Raw genomic sequence first — 20,269 nt, 5'->3', positions numbered from 1 at the left:
GCAACCTGTGGCACTCCAGTTGCTGTGGAACTACACATCCCAGCATGCCCTGCTACAGTTTTGCTGTTAGAGCATGTTAAAACTGTGCCAGGGCATGTTGGGATGTGTAGTTCCATAAGTGTGCCTACCAATAGTTTAAATAGCTTAATCTATTACTGAGTGCCAAGTAAGCTGACATTACCATTAATAGTAGCCATGCAAGACATTAGTCTGATATAGATATAAGGCCTGATTCAGAGGTGGGCGTAATCCCGTCATGACTGCGTATTTGACATACGCTAAAGCTGGCGGCGCTAAAACTTGTACCGACGCCTATTGCCAGTGTCTCAAATACGCCACTTGCATACAAAGACGCACAATCAATCTCTATGGTTGCACAGTATGTCCGTTGGAACTAAGACGCCGGGCCCACTACACATGCGTGTAAGGATGCAGTCGCAGGCTGCGACATGTCCCCATAACGATCATGACTTGCACCTGTGTTGTACTCAATCCCAGCTAATTTTATTCGACAAGTCGGGGAATTCGACTTGTCGAATAGTATGTGAATCGGCGGTATAGCTGCCGATTCACGTACTTTTGAGGGAAACGGGGCCAAATTCGACAGGATTTGGCCCCGTTATGACCATCTCAGTACAACATAAATAAATGTCGGACTGAGATGAGGGACCTTAGTGGATGGGGGAGAGCCGCGGGCAGCCAGACGGGGGGAGAGCAGTGCTGGAGGATGTCACAGCCGCTGCTCACAGTAGCGTCCACCCGGCTCCAGGAAGCGAGACCTCGCTTGCTGGAGCCGGGTGCCGCTGACAGGTCCTCCGTCGCCGCTGATGTGTCCCCCGCCACCGCTGACAGCGTTCCCCGCCACCTGACAGGTACCCCCGGCCGCTGCAGTTACCTCTCCCTGGCTGCCGCTGATGGGGAGAGACAGAGAGACGGGGGGGAGGAGACGGGGGAGAGCAGCGGCTATCTGTAGCGCTGCTCTCCCCCGTCTGCCCGCGGCTCTAAGCTCCTGCATCTCAATTCGACCTTTTTTAAAGTCGAATTGATAATGCATCGAATAGCTCAGAAATGAATGTCGGAATGGATCCAACTTCAATTGAATATACCCCTTAATCACCATAAAGCAAGTGGGAAAATGTATTGTGAGCTGTGGAGCTCAAGACTGAATTTTTGCCCAGAATTCTAAAAGATATGTTTGGCACAAGGACCACACAGCTTGGTGATGGCAGCATCGTGTGTTAGGGCTCAGAGCTTGAAGATCACATTCTAGGAATGACCCAGTCAGAGCTCAGACCCAAAGTACCAACCAGCCAGCTTCTAACTTTTATTTTACAGGCTGTGCTAGAAAAAAAAAGAATTGGATTGGTTGGTACTTTATCTCTCTCCACAATTTGATAAATCTCCTGCTCAGTGCTGTAATAAAAGTAATCAGTGCTTTCCCGGAGTATTAGCTCAGAGTTCTGCACACTTAGGCAACCAGGCTATTGTAGGTTATTTTAATTTCACTTTCAGGCTTTATAGCTCAATTTCAGGAAGAGTGTATAGACCTTTTTATAGGGTGGTCTTCATTTTGCCGGCGGCCGGGCTCCTGACAACCAGCATACCGGTGCCGGAATCCCGACCACTGGCATGCCGACAGCTTTTCTCCCTCTTGGGGGTCCACGACCCCCCTAAAGGGAGAATAGATACCACCGTGCCCGCAGAGTGGCGAGCGTGGCGAGCCCGCAAGGGGCTCATTTGCGCTCGCCCAGCTGTCGGTATGCCGGCGCCAGTATGCTGGCCACCGGCATAACATACTACACCCCTTTTTATATCTACTGTGTACACAAATATGCCAGTCCGGTACTGTTTGCAGTTTAGGGAGATCCGTGCACTTGTCCTTTATGTGACACAGCTGATCAATGTCGCAATAACCATATGGCTGGTTATATTGATCTACTTTCCATTCCCTTTAGTAGCAAAACAAACTGTTTGTACAACTGCAATTAAAGTAATAGATAATTATGTGCAATGAAACAATTATTGCCGACCATAAGAGCAGTGGCTATCACAATATCGGGCAGTAGCTATGTGTGGTTCAACATCCCAGTGTACCAGATAAGCAGATGATCGGACATGTCAGTAAATGCAGGTAAAAGATGTCCCCAGCATATGTGTGTAGTTATCTTCAGACCATACTACAAACAGTGGCATCAGAAAAGCTTGGGCTTCTGGGATCAGGTTATACCATCAGCTTCTATTTAGTCCAGTTTGGTAATTTTCAATTCTGATTCTTCTTCCTTGTTGCAGGTGGGCAGAATGTTGAATATAAGGGCAGTGCCTGGCATGAGGAATGCTTTATATGCAGCAACTGCAAGCAATCCATAGGGACGGGAAGTTTCTTTCCCAAAGGAACGGATGTCTTTTGTGTCAACTGCCATGAGGAGAAATTTGCAAAGCAATGTGTAAAATGCAAGAATGTAAGTATTTATTCTGGTCACCCAAACTGCGCCAACAGGGGAGAATAGGAAACACATTTTGTAGAGAAAACAGTTCACACGGAAAGTAAGTAAATTCGTACACAATAAATATACATTAATAAAACGTGTATAAAGGCAGACTGGATTAAACACTGCAACAAGTCAAAACTGTGGATAAAATGGATTGATTCTGATTTGCATATAAGTCTGTTTTGGGTAAATTCCTAACTACTGCCATGATGATAGTTTCCGTATTTAAACTGTTATATGAATACAGTTGGTGGATTCCGCTAAGTAAATGCACAATTGATGTCTTCACTTACAGTACTTAGGGATAGATTTATTAACATGTTTTTTACTAAAATAATGTGAAAAAGGGTGTTTTCACATTATTTTAGTATCACCTAAATGTATTAAAGAGCTTTCGGAGCAGTTTTTGTGAAAGACTGCTCCAAACCCTTTAATTCACTTTTTTATTTTTTTAGTAACCAGATCGCATTTCCTATACTTATAATGGGAAATGCGATCTGACTAAATTCACTAAAAGCAGGAAGCAAGGTCTGTGTCCATCTCTGAATAACCCCCTCTGTGCGGAGACCTGGCCAGTGTGATCAGCTATGTGTGTAAAGTAAATACACAAGCTGATCACGGTGTAAAAAAAATATATATATTTTTTCTCCTAAATATGCTTACAGCCCCCGGTGTTCTGGTGCTCTCCTCCGGCTCTGGTCATCTACTGTAAACCGGCCTTTATAGCAGTTTACAGCATCAGATGACTGGGTCACAGTGCAGGAAATCGGCGATTACCGAAGCTGCAGGAGCGCACTGGAGCACCAATCTCTGGGTAAGTATGTGGATAAGGGGAAGCGTTAGTGGCGCAGGGGGTTGTGGTGACACGGAGGGGGTTGCCAGCGACAGCACATGCACAGCCATTTCTCAGGTATTTTCATGAAAAATACCCCAGTAAGGCTGCGGAGAGGCATAGCAGGAACAGAGCTTTCTCACAAGCTCTGTCCCTGCTATATATATATATAGAGAGAGAGGGAGAGAGAGAGAGAGAGAGAGAGAGAGAGAAACATATTTTTGACTGGCACTCCACATAAGAACAATAGCACCTGGGTGCCCTCCCAACGACCTGTGAGGGACTGGATGCAGCAAAGACAAACGGGCGGCACTCCACAGGACTTTCAGAAATCACCAATGCAGCAGACAGCTTAGTATATCAGCGTTTCAGGCACTCTTTATTAGCACCTTTCGTCAGGACAAAGAACAACTAGACAAAACATACCTTTATAGCAGTCAGTGTACCCTCCACCTCCCAGCGTCTCCCCGCACTTCCGGAGCTGGCCGTCATTACGTCACACCCCGCGACGCGAACGGACCAGCTTGAGGGGCGGGGCCGGTGTCCATGGTGACCACGCACCAATCCACACCTGTCCCAGTCCCCAGCAGACATCCCGGGGGCGTGCAGAGGCGCTCGTATCCCAACCAATCCGGCGCAGGTGGGCGCGGCAGTATCCATAGCAACCCGTGACACATAAACAAAAAAGCATACATATACACTTCTAGAAAAACATCTAAAACACAATTATAGTGACAGTTATCAATTGCATATCAAACCTGCAACCTGTGCAATCTTCTAATCAAGCGGAGTTGTATCAAACGCTATCTGTACACCTTTCTATCTTCTTACACTGCATGGCCTACGTATTGCCTATGCTGGAACTAGAGACATGAAATTACTCAGCTACGGAGCATGTAATAGGGTAGACCATTTTATCAAATACCATAACTGGGGTCTACTACCCAAATGGCAGAGACTAACCCAGCACTCTTTTAATCTGCCCAAAACAATGCACATACCCTAATAATTACCAAATTATGAAATAATACAGCATAATAAATCAGCCATAACATAGCTAAACATCAACTAAAGAAAGCAAGTCAGAGATAGATTCTCATTCAGCCCCCCAGGGGACACTGTGTTCATCTCGAAAATCCATTTGGATTCAAGCCGAATTAATTTCTTATTTCTGTCTCCACCTCTGCTCAGGGGCGGAACATGGTCCACCAATTTATAACGTAGCGTAGCCATCGAGTGGCCTGTTTCCTTGAAATGTCTAGCCACTGGTTGGTCACTCGCTTTTCCTTCAAGTGCATTTCTAATTGCCGACCTGTGTTGGGCTGCACTCTCACGAAATGAGCACATCGTTTTCCCAATATAAGCAAGTCCACAGGGACACTTGATGACATAAATGACATATTTCGTCATGCACGTAAGGACATGTCTGATCCTGATCTTTTTCCCGGAATGAGGGTGGACGATGGTCGGATCCGTTTCAGGGTAACGGCAGGTTGTACAACCTGTACATCTATATGAACCTGGTGCTTTACTCAGGAAATGTGATCTAAGCTCTTTGCCTTGTGGTGTCACATCATTATGGACTAGCCAGTCCTTAAGATTCTTCCCTCTGCGATGGCAGTGAAGTAACTGGCTATCCTTTAGGGCAGGGATGGATTTTTTCAGTTTGTATAATCGGCCACAGTTTCCTTGCATTGTCCCTTGTTAACGTGCTGGCCACATTAAAGGTTGTGCTGAAAGGGGTAATTTTGCGGACATTTCTGTCCTTCTTTATCAAGCACTGTTCACGTGTCAAAGAAAGGGCTTTTGATTTAGCTTTTAATAAATCGTTCAATAGATAACCTCTTTGAAGGAACTTCTGTATCATTCCATCAATCTCCGCTTCTGCATCAGAAACATCACTACTGATTCTTCTTGCTCTTAGAAATTGGGAGAACGGTAACCCTTTCTTCATCACCACTGGGTGGCAGCTGGTAGCATAAAGCAATGTGTTTTTATCTGTGGGCTTATAGTACAGTGAGGTAACCAACTTATTCCCCTTCCTTATGATGTTAACATCAAGGTAGTGTATAGACTCAACACTACTTTCATACGTGAAATGTGAATTTGATGTTGGGGTCCATGAGGTTAATGGCTTCCATATGGTCTTGAAACATTTCTTGTTTACCTGACCAGACTATCAGAAGATCGTCTGTGTACCTTGTAAAGATGATTATGCCCCTTGAAAAAGGTTCATTTTGCAGAAATAACTTGCGCTCCATGTCTAACATATAGGCGTTGGCAAACGCCGGAGCCACATTGCTCCCCATGGCGCAACCAACATGCTGCAAGTAGTATTGACCATCAAAATAGAAGAAATTACGTGTTAGCGTGAGCTCTAGTAGTTGTAAAAAGAAGGACAACTCTGGTCCTTTATAATGGGGGTTCCCATCCAACAAAAACTTCACAGCATTGATCCCATCACTGTGGGGGATATTTGTATACAGAATCACAACGTCGACACTACTTAGTACGCATGCTTCCGGAAGTGATGGGCAATCTTCCAGCAGTATTAGTAACCGTGTTGTGTCTTGTAGTACTGTGACCTCGGCTTGTATAACTGGTTGAAGGAAGAAGTCCAGGTATTTCGCTATCATACTATATAGCGAGCCCCGAGCTGAGATAATTGGACGTCCCGGTGGTTTGTCCAAATTTTTATGGACTTTGGGCAGTGTATAGAGGATTGGGGTCACCGGAAACTCAGTAGATAATGCTTTCATGGTCGTCATATCAATGACAGATGCTTGCTGGGCACTCAGTAAAATTTCATCAATCTCTCTCTTGAATGTGGTAGTTGGATCAGAGGTAAGTTTACGGTATACCCCATGATCATTCAGTTGTCGGTAGATCTCCTCATTGTAATTCGACAGGTCTTGAAGCACTATGGCGCCCCCCTTATCTGCTGACCTTATTATTAAAGATTTATTCAAGCTCAATTCCTTTAAGGCCGCAAATTCTCCTTTGGTAAGGTTGGAAGGTGTTGGAGGAAGCTGTTTAGCCCCAATGTCCACTGTGGACTCCAACATCCGTGCATAACTTCTTATGGACGGATTATGTGTAGGTGGATCAAATAAGGATTTTGGTCTAAAAGGATGTCCCATAGAATCAACGGAGTCTCTTTCTGGCATCCTACCAAAATATTCTTTTAATTTGAGATTTCTCTGATGATTCCACGTGTCAATTTTCCATTCAAATCTGTTGAATTTGACAGTCGGTATAAAGGACAATCCTTTATTCAATACCTTGGTCTCGTCAGCAGTCAATACATGTGATGATAAATTAATTATCAGATTATTTGTAGGCATTAGCGTCTTCCTCTGCCTTTCGCCTTGGCCCCCGCGCCTCGTTTTGAAGCGATGTCTCTTCCTTGCGCACCCCCGGCACGCGTCGTTGCCCCTAAAGGGGGTTTCTTGCTGTTACTGGAGGATGGGAGTTCCACTTCACTCGCCGTACTATCACCTGTGGAGGCTTCGGTGTCAGTCAAAAAACGTCTTGCGTTTCTGCTGTTAGCAAACAATCTTTGCTGTCTCTGAGGGTATCTGCCCGTGGCCCACGGATATACAGATTGTTCTTCATAATCCCTATTTACAGTACTTAGTTTAGATTTCTTATATTTGATGAGTTCTTGTCTATAATGATCAACTTTTTGCGCAGTTTGTCTATCCAGCCTGCATCAGCATCATCTGTGAGTAAATGTAAAGATTTTTTCTCCAATTCGGTTACCCTGGCACTCGTCTCCTTTAGAATCCTGGTGGATTCCTCTATTACCAGGATCATCAGGTCGAAGGAGCACTTGTTGAGTACTGCCACCCAACGGCGGCAGAACTCGGGATTCATCCTTCCAATCGTAGGTACATTTTTAAGTCTAAAACCCCTTGGGATCTTACGGTCTCGGTAGTAATCCGAAATGGTGATTCCATGCAGCTGGTAATCCACTTCCTTTTTCTTTAGTTTAAGTAAATTGTAAAACGTATCCTCTGCTGAGTCACCACCGGCCGTCATTTGAAGAAGAAGAATCAGTAGTGATGTTTCTGATGCAGAAGCGGAGATTGATGGAATGATACAGAAGTTCCTTCAAAGAGGTTATCTATTGAACGATTTATTAAAAGCTAAATCAAAAGCCCTTTCTTTGACACGTGAACAGTGCTTGATAAAGAAGGACAGAAATGTCCGCAAAATTACCCCTTTCAGCACAACCTTTAATGTGGCCAGCACGTTAACAAGGGACAATGCAAGGAAACTGTGGCCGATCATACAAACTGACAAATCCATCCCTGCCCTAAAGGATAGCCAGTTACTTCACTGCCATCGCAGAGGGAAGAATCTTAAGGACTGGCTAGTCCATAATGATGTGACACCACAAGGCAAAGAGCTTAGATCACATTTCCTGAGTAAAGCACCAGGTTCATATAGATGTACAGGTTGTACAACCTGCCGTTACCTGGAAACGGGTCCGACCATCGTCCACCCTCATTCCGGGAAAAAGATCAGGATCAGGCATGTCTTTACGTGCACGACGAAATATGTCATTTATGTCATCAAGTGTCCCTGTGGACTTGCTTATATTGGGAAAACGATGTGCTCATTTCGTGAGAGAGCAGCCCAACACAGGTCGGCAATTAGAAATGCACTTGAAGGAAAAGCGAGTGACCAACCAGTGGCTAGACATTTCAAGGAAACAGGCCACTCGATGGCTACGCTACGTTATAAATTGGTGGACCATGTTCCGACCCTGAGCAGAGGTGGCGACAGAAATAAGAAATTAATTCGGCTTGAATCCAAATGGATTTTCGAGATGAACACAGTGTCCCCTGGGGGGCTGAATGAGAATCTATCTCTGACTTGCTTTCTTTAGTTGATGTTTAGCTATGTTATGGTTGATTTATTATGCTGTATTATTTCATAATTTGGTAATTATTAGGGTATGTGCATTGTTTTGGGCAGTTTAAAAGAGTGCTGGGTTAGTCTCTGCCATTTGGGTAGTAGACCCCAGCTATGGTATTTGATAAAATGGTCTACCCTATTACATGCTCCGTAGCTGAGTAATTTCATGTCTCTAGTTCCAGCATAGGCAATACGTAGGCCATGCAGTGTAAGAAGATAGAAAGGTGTACAGATAGCGTTTGATACAACTCCGCTTGATTAGAAGATTGCACAGGTTGCAGGTTTGATATGCAATTGATAACTGTCACTATAATTGTGTTTTAGATGTTTTTCTAGAAGTGTATATGTATGCTTTTTTGTTTGTGTCACGCGTTGCTATGGATACTGCCGCGCCCACCTGCGCCGAATTGGTTGGGATACGAGCGCCTCTGCACGCCCCCGGGATGTCTGCTGGGGACTAGGACAGGTGTGGATTGGTGCATGGTCACCATGGACACCGGCCCCGCCCCTCAAGCTGGTCCGTTCGCGTCGCGGGGTGTGACGTAATGACGGCCAGCTCCAGAAGTGCGGGGAGACGCTGGGAGGTGGAGGGTACACTGACTGCTATAAAGGTATGTTTTGTCTAGTTGTTCTTTGTCCTGACGAAAGGCGCTAATAAAGAGTGCCTGAAACGCTGATATACCAAGCTGTCTGCTGCATTGGTGATTTCTGAAAGTCCTGTGGAGTGCCGCCCGTTTGTCTTTGCTATATACATATATATATATATATATATATATATATGTACACACACAGTATGTGTGGAAAAAATTCTGTGTTAATAGTTTATTTTTATCAGTTAAAAAAATAAGTGAATGAACAGAAGAGAAATCTAGATCAAATCAATATTTGGTGTGACCGTCCTTTGCCTTCAAAACAGCATCAATTTTGTCCCTTCTGGAATGGGTCATGTGGGATGTATGGATTGTGTATATTAAATTTAGCCCAATGGTGTGTACTAGATTTAAACTAATAGTTTAACAATGCCTGGGTACTTTTTATAGCTGCTCCACCTAATTGAAAGACAACTATTTTATGTTTTCCTGTAGTGGAACAGAGACAACTTGAACAACCTTAAAGTAAACATAGAAAAATAAAATCTATAATTTATCTTGTCACATGCAAAAATAGCAGCAGCCGCTGTACTACTTACACCTGGGACAGAACTCAGGAGGACTCTGTCTCTCTCTCTCTCTCTCTCTCTCTCTCTCTCTAGACCCTTATTAGATAACAAGTTACACAGGACTCAGACACCCAGGTGTGGAGAGAGCTGTAAGTGACACAGGGATCCCACCCTGTGTCACTTACAGCTCTCTCCATCCTCCCAGCTCTCCTCTGGTTGGGAAGCTCCGTCGATAGTTCATGAAATCTGATACTCTCTGCCTGCACTGCATACTGTCCTGCTTGCATACTGGCTGTCTGGTTCTGCTGCTGCATAGTGGGAAAGATAGTGATGTCAGTGTGCTCTGGCCGGGGGCCTCCTGACAGAAGGGGGCTCAGGGTACAGTATACCCTGCTTCCCCCCCTTAATCTGGCTATGGGGCCATATCATCACTTCTAGGACTCCTTGTTTTTCTTTACGCTGCATATAGTTCTTAATGGCATTGGTTGTATGTGTGGTGTTGTTGTCCTGCTGCAGAATAAATTTGGAGCCAATTAGACCTTTCCCTGATGGTACTGCATGATGGATAATTACCTGCCTGTATTTCTCAGGGGTGTGGTTCGTTTTATCGACAGTGTCTAGGTCGACAATGTTTAGGTCGACCACTATAGGTCGACAGTCACTAGGTCGACATGGATGGAAGGTCGACAGGGTTTCTAGGTCGACATGTGCTAGGTCGACAGGTCTAAAGGTCGACATGAGTTTTTTTTTTGTCGTTTTCTTTGTAAAGTGACCGGGATCCCAAATTAGTGCACCGCGTTCGCTCGCCATGCTTCGGGCATGGTGCCTTCGCTCCGCTACCGCTTCGCTCGGCACACTTTACCGTTCCAATCATAGTCCACATGGATTGTTATGAAAAAAAACAACGTGAAAAACTCATGTCGACCTTTAGACCTGTCGACCTAGCACATGTCGACCTAGAAACCCTGTCGACCTTCCATCCATGTCGACCTAGTGACTGTCGACCTATAGTGGTCGACCTAAACATTGTCGACCTAGACACTGTCGATCTTTAGACCGGATCCCATTTCTCAGCATTGAGGACACCATAAATCCTGACCAAATCCCCAACTCCATTTGCTGAAATGCAGCCCCAAACTTGCAAGGAACCTCCACCATGCTTCACTGTTGCCTGCAGACACTCATTATTGTACCGCTCTCCAGCCCTTCAGCAAACAAACTGCCATCTGTTACAGCCAAATATTTCACATTTTGACTCATCAGTCCAGAGCACCTGCTGCCCTTTTGCTGCACCCCAGTTCCTATGTTGCTTGGCCTTCCACATCGAAGGTATGGCTTTTTGGCCACAATTCAGCCACAAAGACCACTTCTGCCCAGACGTCTCCAGTCAGTAGATGGGTCCCACTGGTTTCTGACAGTTCTGAGCTGATGGCATTGCTGGACACCTTCCGATTTCTAAGGGAATAAAGCATGATGTGTCTTTCATCTGATGCACAAAGATTCCTTGGCTGTCCACTGCGTCTACGGTCCTCAATATTGCCAGTTTCTTTGTGCTTCTTCAAAAGAGCTTGAACAGCACATCTTAAAACCCCAGTCTCCTTTGAAATCTTTGCCTGGGAGAGACATTGCTGATGCAGTATAACTACCTTCTGTCTTGTTGCTATGCTCAGTCTTGCCATGGTCTATGACCTATGACATGAAACGGTCTTCAACAAACTCACCTTTGTGGCAGAGGTTGGCTGTTTCTCCCCCAGTCTTAAGCCTCCTCCCCAGCTGTTTCAGTTTCAGTCAATGACTATGTTTCAACCTACAGTACATATGAAAATGATCATTATCACCTGTTTGGTATGATTGGTTAATCATACACCTGACTATAATCCTACAAAATCCCTGACTTTGTTTAAGTGTACCTAGAAGAATTTATGCTGTTTTGAAAGGCAAAGGGTGGTCACACTAAATATCGATTTGATTTAGATTTTGCGCCGGTTCATTAACTTTGCACTTTATTAATTGATAAAAATAAACTATTTACAATTCTATTTTTTAAAGCATTCTTACTTTGCAACATTTTTTCCACACCTGCCTAAACCAGTTGCACAGTATTGTGTGTGCGCGTATATTATAATAATAATATAGCATTACTGCCTCACAGCACTGAGATCATGGGTTCGATTCCCACCATGGCCTTAAATGTGTGGAGTTTGCATATTCTCCCCACTCTTGCGTGGGTTTCCTCCGGGTGCTCCGGTTTCTTCTTACAATCCAAAAATATACCGGTAGGTTATTTGGATGCCAGCAAAATTAACCCTAGTGTGATTGTGTCTGTGTACATGTGGTAGGAAATATAGACTGTAAGCTCCACTGGGGCAGGGACTGATGTGAATGGCCAAAATATTCTCTTTAAAGTGGTGCGGAATATGTGTCCGCTATATAAATAACTGGTAATGTGTATATATACACATACACACACAATATATATATATATATATATATATATATATATATACACACACACAAATATATAAATTAATTGTATACTGTATATATATTGTGTGTATTGTGTGTGTGTGTATGTATATTATAATTATATATATATATATATATATATATATATATATACACACACACACACACACACACACACACACACACACACTACTGTGCAACTGTTTTAGGCAGGTTTGGGTAAAAAATAGAAAATGCTGCAAAGTAAGAATGCTTTCAAAAATAGAAGTGTTAATAGTTTTATTTTTTATCAATTAACAAAATGCAAAGTTAATGAACAGGCAAGAAATCTAATATATTATGTATTGAAGTGCAGGGCAGGGGGGAGTCTGTGGTCCTTCACAATAAGAGGGCAAGGGCTTCATAGTCTCTTGGGGAGACATTTCCGTCAGTATATTAACAATATGGTTGTTTTATAGCCCATAACCACTGGAGGAATAACCTACCAAGATCAGCCCTGGCACGGGGATTGCTTTGTGTGTGAAACCTGCCACAAGAAGCTGTCTGGCCAGCGTTTCACCGCTGTTGAGGATCATTATTACTGTGTGGATTGCTACAAAACTTTTGTAGCTAAGAAATGCTCTGGCTGTAACAACCCCATAACAGGTAACGCCCTATTTAATGGAATGTGTGTATACAGTCAGTGATTGTCAAACTCATTTGGGATTTTAAAAGGTATATAAGACTAATGTGTGAGAGTGGGAAACATGTATGGGTATCGCTAGTAAACCACCCAAGTTACAATCGTAGCGGGCTGATTCAACTACACGTGAGGCTTTACGATATATACCCTGCACACATAACAGCAACCGAAATCCACGGGAAGTGCCCTTATCCTGGGTGCAGTGAACTCATTAACTTATAGCTCTGAGTACTTTTGCCGGAACCTACACCTTAACGTCAAATTTATTGCACAAGAAAAAAGTGCTGTCATTGGATAGACCTGAGGCTTCCACCCCTCTCCCAGCACTGTAAATTGCCATGCTAATTGAATCTGCTCCCAAAGTGAGAAAAACGAAACATATGATCAAAAATTCTGTGGGGTCATGGTTTTCATGTTGCATTTAACTATAGATCTAGCTCGTGCTTCACTGTTAGTATGCATGTAAATGTGTGTATTTATTAAATGTTTAAGTATCTTGTACTAGGCCTAAAAAAATCCTTTCAACAGTCCTTATATCTCCAACCAGTCCGTAGAATAGCTTGTGGTTTCCATAGCGCAGTCCAGGCCCCCTCTATAGTCCATAGGACAGGGACTAAACCTCACAAACTATGAAACAGTGTTCCCACTAGGGCATTCATTGGATCCAGGGTAAAGTTTTGTATACAGTTACAGGCTCTATTATACGGATTGCTCAAGATGTTCCGAATTACACACACACACACACACACACACACACACACACACACACACACACACACACACACACACACACACACACACACTTCACTTTTTACTTTTTTTTTCTTAAATATAACCCATCACGACCATGCCAGCCACACAATCGCAGCACTTATTTTACCTCTTCTGTCTTTTTGAGTCATAAAGCTCATATATACCTTCAGTATACTTTGGATTCTACAATGGGGAAACCGCATTAGAAAACTAGGAACAAACCTGTAGATAGGCATTTATCTAATGCCAGGGGACCCTTTACTGTCCCATTAGCACTACATAGAACTGGTTCAAGGGTTGTTAGAAAAATATTGTACCCACGCTATTCTCTTCTTCCAACAGGGTTTGGAAAGGGATCCAACGTCGTGAACTATGAAGGGCATTCTTGGCATGAGTACTGTTTCACTTGCAAGAAGTGCTCCCTGTCCCTGGCTAACAAGCGTTTCGTACGCCATAATGAGCAGGTTTACTGTCCCGACTGTGCCAAGAAGCTGTAAAACGGCACAGCACTAGCACCCATGTGCCCAATATCTGCAACAAGTGTTGGTTAACAGCTATAACATATGCATGAAACCTATTATACGGAAAATAACAAATGGTATCTGTAAGCATATATCACCCTAGGTCCCTTATTACATATTCAGTCTTTATGCATGCTAATGTCTATTCAAGCTTCATTTTAATTACTACAGTTACAGAAAATAATGTTAATGGAGTACTATGTATAACATAACTGCGTGATGGAACTATTGAAGACTTAATATTGTTCTTCGCAAGCATCTTATTATGACTGAGTAGTATGTTCTATTTTGAACTTGAATTTATGAATTATTATTATTATTATTATTATACACATATTCATTAAAAGTTATACAACATGATTGCAACTTATACTTGCATGCTAGCTACAGATGCTTCTATGGAATAAAGTACAGTAACTGTTATTCATGCCTGTGTGCCATAGTCCTAAGATTCCTTATTATATACAGTATTTCTTTACAAGAATGGGGGGAGGGGGCAGCAGACCCAGAACCCACCAACACGCTTGTGCCCAGATAATTAGTACCCGTTCACACCCCCTCTCTGCAACCTTGATTGCCGTGAGCAAGAAACAGAAGTATAGCAATTAAGGGGTACAGAAGAGGACTGCTTACATGTAATCACCACTAACCATAAGCTTTACATTAAGGGCATCATTAGTTTTAGGGGCCAGTCTATGTTGTGAGGCAAGGGCTGCACATGTAATCATGCAATATGCTGCCTGGTTTTGTATGGAGCTCTCAGCTACTGAACAGATTTAGTCTAGATATAGTCTCGCTAGAACAATCCTCCTCCCAACTAAACTCTGCAGGGCAATATTGCAATCTCCTCAACATGTGAGTCCATAGGTAGCCATTTAAAACCTATAGCTGCTGTTGCATCACGTCTCTGCCTACTGTACCAGCCAGCATCAACTACATCTGGTTATAGTTTAAGTAATTACAAGTGCTTATTTTACAGGGAACTTTGTATATCAGCAGTGTAACAAATAAGTCTATGTAACAGTACCTATTTCTGCCAGTAGGTGGAGGTATGTATAGATGTATAATACTTAATTTGTAGCACATATAATCCCATATACTAATTTACATACAGTAGCACCATCAATTTATTCAGCACTGTGGAGAATATTTGTAATTTGTACCCTGTCCCGTTGGTATTTTTTTTATTTTTTATTAGATTTTACAAATTTCACACAGGAAAACAGAATGATATATCGTTGGTATTTTTAAAATCTAAATTCTCTAACATGTAAGTACACACAAACACATTCTAGACTCTAATCTAATTAACCTACCAGTATGTGTTTGGTGTATTGGAGATCATACAAACCCCACATATTTAGGACCCTGATAGTAAATTGAACTGAAGACCTCAAAGCTGTGAAGCAGTAATGGCTAACCACTACACCACCATGCTGCCCACATGTATTCAAAGGCTAATATATTAAAACAAACCTGACATTTTTTAATTATTGTTTTACATAATGCCAAGAGATCTGCATGCAATGTTTTATGCTTCCTGTGATTGGGAGAAAGTATATGGAAGACGATCAACAAATATGCTGAGCGTACAAATACAGGAACTGCTGAAGCTGTCCCACATTATGCAGAATCAGTACCCTCAGCTGCCATTTATATAAAGGGAAAGATAGTGTGTATTATGTACACTTGGCACAGTGTCAAATAAAAACAAGCATTATCTAAATGTAACCAGCACTCTATGTATAAAACAGTTTACTGTACCACTATGAAACATATATTCAATAAAGAAAATTAAATCGGGTGCACACCTTAGCATACCTTGGGGATTATTTTGGGGATAATTAATACGCATTTTCAAAGCTTCTCTCAATAACACATTTATTAATCCAATTTCGATTACATTTAATAGATGGAAGACTTTTAAAGCAAAGAAACACTTTCCTATCAAAACCCAAAAAAGAGCAAACTGCAACACTGGCAAAAGTTATGTAAAAGAATATTGAATGGGGATTTGACATTCTGAAAAGGGGCTTCTTTTACCAATAAACACAATAAACAAAAAGTGCCATGTTTTGTTGTTGTTTTTTTGTTTCCAAATGCAAGAAGCAGCAAATGAAATCCAACAAACAGTCTGGGGAGTTCTCACATAAGAGGTACACAGTGATGTCACTGTCCACACACCAACAGACTATTGGGGGTATGCAGTCAGCTCTGATCATTTCGGAGCTAATGAATTCGCCCCACTAAGTATTTCATTAGGGCCGTTTTAGTCTGTTTTGAAGGCATGTTTGCCATTGGCTTTTTACTTTTTTTTTTATTAAGTGAAAAGGCAAAATCTGCAAATATGGTCCGCGTTTGATGGAAAACACGTGTTTTGCCAATCCACGTTTCCCGCCCCTGCCGCATTTTTTACCTAGGTGAAAATCCGGCCCTGCTATTGCATACCGCGAATCCCTATTCGCTCTAAAAATAACAAAAAGCCGTTTTTTCCGCCTAGGCGGAAAAAACTGTGCTAATTGCATACCCCCCTAACGGGGAATTCAGTTAGCTGTGAAAACATGGTAATTTAACGCAATCAGACTTTTTTTTGTTGCTATTGACTGAAAACTGCAGCAAAAATTGGCTTTTTGCTGGTATGCACCCTCCTGCGATTCGACCTACTCTACTGCAAATTAACAAAAATGGTATTGATGTGATAATCATTGCTGGCAAAATCTGAGAAAAGTGTAGATGAAAATGGCGAAATCTGTCTGTACCCCCCAAAAAAGCAAAACTAATAGAGGAAGACAGAATAGTAGTCTATTTAGTGGTCATAATACAAACATTTGGGGTTATTTAAATTGGGTCAAATGGCTGTTATATGCATTTTACTAACAAAGTGGAACAATACTCAAAAGCAAGTGCTTTCAAGCAAAGTGCTCAAATTAAAAGGAGATTTATGGTAGACTTACCATCGTTAAATCTCTTTCTGCGAGGTAAATTAGTTCCACAGGGAAACATCAGGGTGCAGAGATGGATCTTGATCCAGGCACCAACAGGCTAAAGCTTTAGACTGTCCCAGGATGCATTGGGGCCTCCTCTATAACCCCACCTCCAGGCACTGTGAGCTCAGTTTCATTAACCAGTCCAATGCAGGAGCAGGTAAAAGAGATGGTAGATGTTAGTTACATAGAACCACATTCTCACGACAGGAGAAGGGACTAGCGGCTAATGCCATATAAACCCATAGAAGCTGGGTGCGTCAGGGTGGGCGCCCTGTGGAACCAATGTACCTCGCAGAAAGAGATTTAACCATGGTAAGTCTACCATAAATCTCCTTTTCTGCAGTGGGGTACATTTGTTTCCACAGGGAAACATCGAGGATGTCCCAAAGCAGTTCCTCATGGGAGGGGACGCGCCGTAGCGGGTATGAGAACCCGGCGTCCAAAAGAAGCATCCTGGGAGGTGCAAGTATTGTAGGCATAGAACCTAATGAACGTGTTCACTGAGGACCACGTAGCCGCCTTGCACAATTGTTCAGCAAGTAGAATGGGCTTTCATAGCAGCAGGAGCTGGGAGTCCAGCCTGCGCATAGGCTTGTGCAATCACCATTCTAATCCATCTGGCCAAGGTGTGCTTATTCGCAGGCCAGCCACATTTGGGAAAACCAAAAAGTACAAAAAGTGTATCTGACCTCCTGATAGAGGCAGTCCTCTCCACATAAATACAGAGAGCCCTTACTACATCCAAAGACCGCTCTTTGGAGGACAAATAAGAAGAGATAAAGGCTGGAACCACAATCTCTTGGTTAAGGTGAAAAGATGACACCACCTTAGGAAAATAACCAGGGCGAGTTCTAAGAACCACCCGGTCACAGTGAAATATCAGAAAGGGTGGACGACAGGACAAAGCGCCTAGGTCTGACACCCTTTAGGCAGAGGCAATAGCCAGTAGGAACAGGACCTTGACCGTGATCCATTTAAGGTCCACTGACTCAAGAGGTTCAAATGGAGACTCTTGCATGGCATTCAGGACAACAGAGAGATCCCATGGAGCCACAGGAGGGACATAGGGAGGCTGAATCCGTAAACCACCCAGAGTGAAAGTATGAACGTCAGGAATAGACGCAATTTTTCGCTGAAACCACACTGACAAGGCAGAGATATGAACCTTGAGGGAGGCCAGACGAAGGCCTAAGTCCAATCCTTGTTGCAGAAAAGCCAGAAGTCTGGAAGTTCTGAATTTGTATGCAATTCTTAGCAGCACACCAGGTGAAGTAAGAATTCCATACCCTCTAAAAAATCAGCGCAGAAGGCGGTTTGCGGGCCTTCAGCATAGTTTGGATAACCGCCTTGGAGAATCCTTTGGCCTTCAGGAGTGATACTTCAAGAGCCACACCGTCAAAGCCAGTCTAGCCAGGTCCGGGTAGACACAAGGGCCCTGAACGAGGAGGTCTGGGCGTTGAGGAAGAAGAGGACGCTCTATTGATAGACCCTGCAGGCCTGAGAACCAATGCCGTCTGGGCCACACTGGAGCGACTAGAAGTAGTATTCCTCTTTCTTGTTTGAACTTCCAGAGCACCCTGGGCAGGAGAGACACTAGAGGGAACACATATGGCAGCCGAAAGTTCCAAGGAATTGCCAGTGTGTCCACGAATGTTGTTTGAGGATCCCTGGTCCTTGATCTGAAGTCCGGAACTTTGTGATTATGTCGAGACGCCATCAGATCTACATCTGGTAGGCCCCACTCGTCCACTAGGAGTTGAAAGACTTCCTGATGAAGACTCCACTCTACGGCGTGTACGTCCTGATGACTGAGGAAATCCGCTTCCCAGTTGACTCCCAGAACGAACACTGCCGATATTGCTGGCAGATGGCGTTCCGCCCAACAAAGGATTTTTGACACTTTCATAATTGCCATGCGGCTTCAAGTGCTGGCTTGATGGTTTATGTATGCCACCGTGGTGGCGTTGTCTAACCGCACTTGAACAGGCCTGTTCTGTAGCAGAGACACAAAGCATTGAACACTGCCCGCAATTCCAGAATGTTTATTGGGAGGAGTGATTCCTCCTTGGTCCACCGACCCTGGAAAGAGTGTTGCTCCAACCCCTCAGACTGGCATCTGTAGTCAGTAGGACCCAGTCAGGGATCCAGAAGGGACGGCCCCTGCTCAACTGCTGGTCCTGTAGCCACCAGGTTAGAGACAGACGAACCTCCGGAGTCAATAAGATCATGTGAGACCTAATCTGATTTGGTAGGCCGTCCCACTTGGAAAGGATTAACCTCTGTAGAGGGCGGGAATGAAATTGAGCGACTCTACCATGTCGAAAGCTGACACCATGAGGCCTAGTACTTGCATCGCCGAGTGTATCAACACTCTTGGGCGAGAGAGGAAGTATCTGATCCTGTCCTGAAGCTTCAAGACTTTATCTGGAGACAGAAACAGCCATTGACTGTGTGTCCAGCGGTGCCCCCAGGTGCACCATGCTTTGAGCTGGGACCAGCGAGGACTTCTTCCAGTTGATGAGCCACCCGTGGGCTTGTAGGAAGTTTACAGTCAGTTGCAGATGAGTAAGGAGTACATCGTAGGAGTTTGCCAGAATCAGCAAGTCGTCCAGATACAGCAGGATACGACTCCCTGTCGATGGAGATGAGCCGTCATCACGGCCATAACCTTGGTGAAGATCCGAGGAGCCATGGCCAGTCCAAACGGCAGAGCCTGGAACTGATAGTGGAGGTTGCCAATAGCAAACCGCAGATATTGCTGATGCGATATGACAATAGGTATATGCAGGTAAACATCTTGTATATCCAGGGATACCATATAGTCTCCGGGTTCCATGGCCAGTACAATTGAGCGCAATGTTTCCATACGGAACTTGGACACTCTCACAAACTTGTTCAGTGATTTGAGGTTGAGTATGGGCCGGAAAGACCCATTGGGTTTCAGTACTAGAAACTGGGTCGAATAGTATCCTCTGCCTCTCTGGGACAGAGGTACCGACACCACCACTCCTGTATCCAGGAGGGAACGCACAACCAAATGAAGAGCTTGTGCTTTTAATGGATTCAAAGGGATAACCGTGGTGCAAAACTGGAGAGGGGGACGTCTCTTGAAAGAGACTGCGTACCCGTGAGAGACAACTTCTCGCACCCATGTGTCTGATGTGATCTTCAACCAGACCTGGGTGAATCGCAGAAGTCGGCCTCCCACCTTGGGGTCCCTCAGGGGAGGCCCGCCCCATCATGCGGCAGGCTTGTTGTGTTTAGTAGCAGGCTGATGGGCTGCCCAGGATTGTTTTGCCTTGGGCTTAGTGGTTTTGAGAGCACGAGATTGTCTCGGGTATGCCTGACCTTTTTTGCTTTCCCTTGAGGTCGAAAGGAGCAAAAAGTGGTACCTTTTGCCTTCTGTGCAGAAGGATTAGTATTTGGGAGAAAAGCAGTCTTAGCAGCTGCTAAGTCA

The 20,269-nt window shown here is 43.9% G+C and overlaps 1 protein-coding gene across 4 annotated transcripts in view; it reads left to right on the top strand.

Moving 5' to 3' along the window:
- FHL1 (four and a half LIM domains 1) overlaps positions 1-15,890 on the top strand; it is a 148,423-nt gene extending 132,533 nt beyond the window's left edge. For all 4 annotated transcript variants that reach the window (XM_063937451.1, XM_063937450.1, XM_063937449.1 and 1 more), the window contains exons 4-6: positions 2,290-2,459; positions 12,328-12,514; positions 13,647-15,890. In XM_063937451.1, coding sequence (XP_063793521.1) covers positions 2,290-2,459; positions 12,328-12,514; positions 13,647-13,801 — 512 coding nt within the window. In that variant the 3' untranslated portion in view covers positions 13,802-15,890. The remainder of the gene's footprint in view (positions 1-2,289; positions 2,460-12,327; positions 12,515-13,646) is intronic.
- Positions 15,891-20,269: the final 4,379 nt, after the last annotated feature.

This window comes from Pseudophryne corroboree, chromosome 8 (genome assembly GCF_028390025.1).
Source record: "Pseudophryne corroboree isolate aPseCor3 chromosome 8, aPseCor3.hap2, whole genome shotgun sequence".
In the NCBI taxonomy this organism is placed as follows: domain Eukaryota; kingdom Metazoa; phylum Chordata; class Amphibia; order Anura; family Myobatrachidae; genus Pseudophryne; species Pseudophryne corroboree.
This window is presented reverse-complemented; position numbering and strand designations above follow the sequence as displayed.